At 56.1% G+C, this 6,622-nt stretch overlaps 1 protein-coding gene and 1 pseudogene across 1 annotated transcript; one reads left to right on the forward strand and one right to left on the reverse strand.

Moving 5' to 3' along the window:
* Positions 1 to 1,168: 1,168 nt before the first annotated feature.
* Positions 1,169 to 2,421, reverse strand: LOC147984895 (uncharacterized; annotated as a pseudogene).
* A 906-nt stretch (positions 2,422 to 3,327) lies between these two features.
* On the forward strand, positions 3,328 to 4,083 carry LOC147984896 (uncharacterized). The gene has a single exon (XM_087541308.1). It carries the CDS (start codon positions 3,328 to 3,330, stop codon positions 4,081 to 4,083), a length of 756 nt encoding a protein of 251 aa, XP_087397434.1.
* The last annotated feature ends 2,539 nt before the right edge of the window (positions 4,084 to 6,622 follow it).

The following is a 6,622-nucleotide window of genomic DNA, read 5'->3' on the forward strand; positions in this document are numbered from 1 at the left end:
GTGCTAGTAGTGGCCACCGCGTAGCTTCGCCTGCCTCCTCTTCGCCCTCCGGTCCATCCATGGCGCCGGATTCGCAACTGCCCTGTGGCATCAATGCGCGAGACCCCGGATCCCCTCCTCGGATCCTGCTGCGTGGGGAGTGCTCCACCGCTACACCCCTGCTCCGCCCATCAGATCCGGATGTGAATCCTTCGCCCTTGCCATTTGCGGAGCGATCAAGACTTCGATCCATTGTGGTTGCCCCTGTTGATGGTGCCATCTCCTCCACCTCAGGCGGGGTTGGGGGATGGACCGTGGTCTCATCCCGGAAAGACCGGCGCCCCCGCTCTGGCTCCGCGGGTAATAGGTCGCGCCCCCGTCCTGCCCACACCGGCCGTCATTCATCTTTCAATGCTGCTGCTGGCCGGGCGGCTTTCTTAAGCCAGTTCAGGGGGAAGTGCTTCCGCTGCCTCAGCAAGAATCATCGTAGGAAGGACTGCCGCGATCTGCTTTGCTGCATTATCTGCAACCTCTCCGGCGACTTTGGCCGGGAGTGTCCTCAGAACCCAAAGCGTAACCCTGCCACGGCTGCCGCTAGGGTGCCAGCGAGGGATAGGCTTAGCTACACCTCTGCTCCCATCTCCACCGCCCCGCCGTCGGCCGTCCCCCCGCCCCTGTCTCCTGCCATGGAAGGCACGCACGTCACCGACCCCGCGCGCCGCCCACAGCACAGCTGCAAGGTGGTCATGTCCACCCCCGCCCTGGAGCACGCCATCTTCGTCCTCAAGCGCCAGGCGGTGCTGCTCACGGCCGCAGATGCGAGGCGGACGTCCAGCGCCATGGAGATTGGCCACGAGCTCGACGCCCAGCTGCACATCCAGCCGCACCAGTTGAGGATAACCTGCCACGACCCTGAAGACTACCTCATCATCTTCGATCTGCCGATCCACCAAGAGCAAGTGGTCAAGCTGGGCTCCCAGACGGTGGATGGGGCCAAGTTCTTCATCAAGAGCTGACATGAGGACGACCACGCGGTGGTGCAGCCCTTGAACCACCGCGTCGGGGTTGTCATTGAGAAGATGCCCCAACACTTCTGGTCGGTGGAGGGGGCACAGGAGGCGCTTGGCTGCTGGGTCGACATGTTTGATAGCCGCACCTTCGAGCGCAGCCACACCAAGCACTTCGCCTGCTAGGTCTGGGTATGGGATGTTGCTCTCATCCCGACCAAGCACATGTTCTGGCTGATGCAGCGTGGTGCTGGGCGGGTCGAGGAGATGCTGGGCTTCTCTCTGCCAGGCCGCGCCGGCGCTGCGCCGCCGTCTGGAAGCTGCCACGACATCCTCATCCACGTGGACCGCATTGAGGACTGGACTCCGTACGACCACGGTCGTCGCGCTCTGCGCAGAGTGGCCTGCCCTCCTCGGACTCCGACGAGGACGACAGGTCGATGCCGAGGATCATCCCCGCTGGCTCCTGGAAGAAAGGAGTGGAAGATGGCCAGCGTGACCCACAACAGCGCCGCCAGCTCGCGCCTTTGGCGGACCTGGGGTGTCGTGGTGGCGCCCGTGGAGCCAATGGCCGCAAGGACGACGACGGTGACGACCGCAGCGGGCGCAGGTCCTGGAAGGACACACTCCTTGTTCGGAATCGCGCGGACAAGGAGATGATGCCGGACCAGGATGCTTCATCACGCCGTCGCAACCGCTCCCCTCCGGGCCAACGTCGCTCTGAGAGCTCGCGTGGCCGCCACAACTCCGGTCGCTGCTTTCTTCGCCGGTGCCAAGAGCCTGCTCCCACCACCACCTGCCTTCGACTGCATGGCTGCCGAGCTGGAGGCTCACGTGGCAGCTGCAGTGTCCGAACCGCTGCAATTCAACGACCAGGTCAACGCCAACAACTCCATCACCGCGGCAGGTGGCTTTCCCGACATTTTCGGCCCAACCCTAGCCGGCCCAAGCGTCGCGGTGGGCCATCTGAACTGCAAGGAGGGCGCCAGGCCCATGGTGGTTGAGATGCAGCTGGGCGCAGTTACCCGCCAGGTCTGTAGCCTCCAGATCGCTGCGGAGGGCGAGGCTGCAGATCCGTCCACTGCCCGGCTACACCTCTTCCAGGGCACGAAGCCGCCGCTGGTCCCTGCTGCCCCGGTGCGCCGCTCATCGCCCCCCCCCTCCCAAGACCCGTACCGTGCCGGCTCTGGTGTGCCACAGCGCAAGGCAGGCGGCCAACCCATCGCCGGTGCCCGTTGCGCAGAGGGGAACGCTGCGGCTGGTGCGTGAGCTCGGCCTGCTCGGCCCCAAGGAGAAGATGACCGCCAAGACGGCGGAGAAGCTACTGCGCAAGTTTGGACATCTCCTGCATTGCCAAGCTCACTCGCCTCAACAAGGAGGTGCTGCGAGTTGCGTCTGCGATGGCCGGTGCATATGGAGCTGCTGAGGAGGCCATCGTGTGATCATGTTAGTATCCACCATCTGTACTCTCCAACGGCGCCTGGCCTTGAGCTGGGTTGAGTTAGGTTTAGTTGTAGTCATTGTGAGGTTAGCTGTTAGGTGTTGCTATCGCTGGTGCATCTTGGGGCCTATTGGTAGACACCAGCGTCCCCCGGATCGTGGTCGTCTGTCCCCATTGTTATTGTTGTTCCTTCAATGAATCAATAGAATGTGTAGCTGTTGGAGTACATTGTTGTTTCCATATGGATGACACCCGATGCCCCATTCTTAGTTGGAATGTGCGAGGGCTCAACATGCCTGCGAAGTGTGATGCAGTCTCTGAAGTTGTGATAGCCCATCGCCCCGCGATTCTTTGTCTTCGGGAAACAAAGATTGATAGCTGGTCACCGGCCTTAGTCAGGGACATAGGAGGAGCTAGATTAGTTGATTGCATAGTTCTACCTGTGTTTGGCACTAGGGGCGGGGTGGCCATCTTCTGGGACTGTCAGGTCATTTCGATCGCCTCCCATGCCATTGGAGAGTTCGCCATCACTACAAAGGTTACTGTCAATAGTTCAACCACCTCTTTCTGGATCACCTATGTCTACGGGCCGGCGGATGAGGCTAGGAAAGAGGTTGTCCTACTCGAATTAGCTAGATCAGCCACGCCCTCTAGCGAGCCATGGCTTCTCACAGGAGATTTCGATGTCATTTCCGAGGCTAGGGATAAGAACAACCTTAATCTAAACCGGCGGATTATGGGTAGATTTAGAGATGCCATCGATGCGGCCGGCTTGCGGGAGATCAAGTGTAGAAATAGACGTTCACTTGGAGCAACGAGCGGTGAAACCCCACCCTGGTTAGCATAGATAAATTCTTCTGCAACGTTAGTTGGGAACTCCTTTTCCCCACCTACGGACTGATGGCCTTGGCAACGGCATGCTCTGACCACTGCCCGTCGATCCTAGCGCCGTGTGACGCCCCGGTCCGTCGTGCACGCTTCCGTTTCGAGTCTTTCTGGCCAAAGTTCCCGCACTTCCACACGACGGTCGAGCGGGCATGGGATCGCCCGGTGCGGCAGCGCTGCGCCTTTGCAAGTCTTCAGACCAAGCTAACAAGGACAGCCCATGACCTGAGAATCTGGAGTAGGTCGCTTTTCAGTGATGCCAAGACTCAGTTCTACATTGCCAACGAGGTGATTCTGCGGCTCGACATGGCGCAGGAGACTAGGTCGCTGTCAGCCGCTGAGTTCAATCTGCGCAAGATGCTGATGCTGCAGCTGCTTGGGCTAGCGGCGATTGAGAGGGCCAGAAGGCGGCAGGCCTCCAGAGTGCTCTGGTTACGCGCGGGAGACGCCAACACCAAGTTTTCCCATGCCAAGTGTTGTTCCAGAAAACGCAAGAACTTCATCCACACAATCCAAGGTGATGATCAGATTGCCGCAACTCATAGCGACAAGGCACAACTCATTCATGATCATTTCAGCAAGGCAATGGCGGCTGACACGGGCAGAAGGGTCACCCTCAACTGGAACTTGCTGCGGCTACCAAGGGTACAAGCAGCTGGACTGGATAACCCTTTTACAGAAGCTGAAGTGTGGGCGGCAGTGATGCAATCACCGGCAGAGAAGGCACCAGGCCCCGACGGCTTCATCGGCTGCTTTTTCCATGCCTGCTAGCCGATCATCAGTGGAGATGTCATGGAGGCTTTCAGCAGTTTCTACAGACTTGCCGAGGGAAACCTTGCTGCGCTGAACACTGCCTTTGTTGCTCTGTTGCCAAAGAAAGATGGTGCCGCTAGATTGGTAGAATACCGCCCAATAAGTCTGATCCACTCCTTTGCGAAGCTTGTAACTAAGGTGTTGTCTATCGTACTGTCCAAGGTGATTGGCACGATCGTCTCACCCGCGCAATCTGCTTTCCTGAAGACTAGATGCATACAAGACAGTTTCTTGTATGTCCAGAACGGCATCCGAGCGCTGCATAGAAGCAACACGCCTGCACTGCTGCTGAAATTGGATATATCCAAGGCTTTTCACAGTGTGTCATGGGATTACTTGCTCGAGCTGTTGCAGGAGCTGGGTTTAGTGCCAGGTGGAGGGATTGGATCGCCTGGCTACTATCGACCTCAAGCTCGGAGTTCCTCCTCAACGGTACACCGGCTAGCAAAATTCAGCATCGAAAAGGCCTGCGCCAGGGTGATCCGCTCTCACCACTGTTGTTTATTCTTGCGATTGACCCGCTGCAACGGCTGCTAGATGAGGCCACTTTGCAACAAATGATTCAGCCTCTGCCGAGGAGAGAGCTTCAGCTTCGGATCAGTCTCTATGCTGACGATGCTGTCATCTTCATGAACCCGGACAAGAACGAGATGGAAGCCCTGGTGACCATTGTGAATCTGTTTGGCGAAGCAATGGGCCTGAAGATCAATCGGCTAAAGTCCACAGTTACACCAATTAGATGTGACAACATAGATACACAGCAAGTTTTGCAATGCTTTGGAGGAATTGTCTCCACTTTCCCGCTCAAATACTTGGGGCTCCCTCTCACACTGTCAAGAACTAGGCTGGTGCACCTCCAGTTCGTGCTTGACAGGATCAGAGCAAGGTTGGCTGGCTGGAAAGGCAGGCTGTGGAGCATAGCAGGGCGACGCGTGCTGGTCAGGGCGGTGCTGACTTCCATCCCAACGTTTGCCATGACCATGCTATGTATGCCTAAGAAGTTTTTCAAGGAAATTGATAAAGAGCGATGTCGCTTTCTCTGGGCGCACGACGAAGAGATGTCAGGAGGCAAATGCAAAGTGAATTGGGCCAAGGTTTGCTCCCTGCTAGACAGAGGAGGGCTTGGTGTTCTGGACATAGAGCGTTTTGGCCGCGCGTTGCGTCAAAGATGGTTGTGGTTGGCCTGGAAACACCTGGAACGGCCCTGGGTGGGAATGGAGGTGCCATGTTCGGAGACAGACAAGGATTTCTTCAGCGCAGCTACTTCTGTCACTATCGACAACGTATAGACCGCAAGATTCTGGACCTGCTCTTGGCTGGGGGAAGGCACTCTCAAACTGTTGTTCCCAGACCTATACAAGAACTCGAGGAAGAAGGCCAGGACAGTCGCCGATGCCATGCGAGATGATCGCTGGCTACTTGATCTCGCACACGGACTGACGGATCAATTGGTGCATGATTGTGTGATGCAAGATAGGCTGCTGCGTTCGGCGGAGATCATCATAAACCCGCAGGTCAGCGACAACATCAGGTGGAACTTGGAGGCCAGTGGCTGCTACACCACCTCATCTGCCTACACGGCGCAGTTCCAAGTAAATCACTACTCTGATTTTAGGCGCATCATATGGAAGACTTGGGCACCCGGAAATCTTAAGATGTTCTTCTGGCTCTTGCTGCTGAACAGGTTGTGGTGCAACGACCGGCTCCAGCGACGAGGTTGGCCGAACTCCTACTTCTGCCAACTCTGCCTCAGAAGCCTGGAGACTGCTGATCACCTGTTCTGGTCCTGCCCATTCACTCAGGCTCTATGGGCCAACCTGTCCACTTGGAACGGCTGTGAGGCCTTGAAACTGCACGCGGACAGCAACGGCCTGGACGGGGCGGACCGCGTGCTCAAGGTTGTAGAAAGCACCAAACATGAACTCAGAAAGGGGATCAAATCCGTGACACTGCTTGCGTTGTGGGAATTTTGGAGGCACCAAAATGACTACACTTTCAGAGGGCGTGAGGCCCCTTTGAGCGAGGTGATACAGGTGATCAGACGGGCTATCGAGCTATGGCGACAGATAGGTGCATCCTGCCTGCTGCACCCTTTCACCTTTCCACCAGAAGGGATAGGCTGACGAGCAAAACATGGGCGTTTTTGCCTTAGTGCTGGGATCTTTTCTAGTTTCTTTGCTTTTCTCTCTAGTTTATCTCTTTTGATCCTAGGATCAAACATCATGTATGCCTTTTCCCATTGCTCCCTGCTATGATCAATATGAAAACCCAAATGTTATTGCTGGATCTTTCAAAAAAATTATGATTTTCCTAACCATAATTTTAGTACATTCATAATTTAATATTTTTTGACAAAACTTGCTAGTATGTCCCTCTGTGTTTTAGTCATCAATGTGCATTCGGCGTATGTACTACAAACTGTAAATTATTTCTAAGGTAGCTGAGAGCCTTAAATTATGAAGTCCTCTATTCAGAGATTTGACTTCCAGTTGAATGA

This window comes from Triticum urartu, chromosome 2A (assembly GCF_056163025.1).
Source record: "Triticum urartu cultivar PI428250 chromosome 2A, HENAU_Tu73, whole genome shotgun sequence".
In the NCBI taxonomy this organism is placed as follows: Eukaryota; Viridiplantae; Streptophyta; class Magnoliopsida; order Poales; family Poaceae; genus Triticum; species Triticum urartu.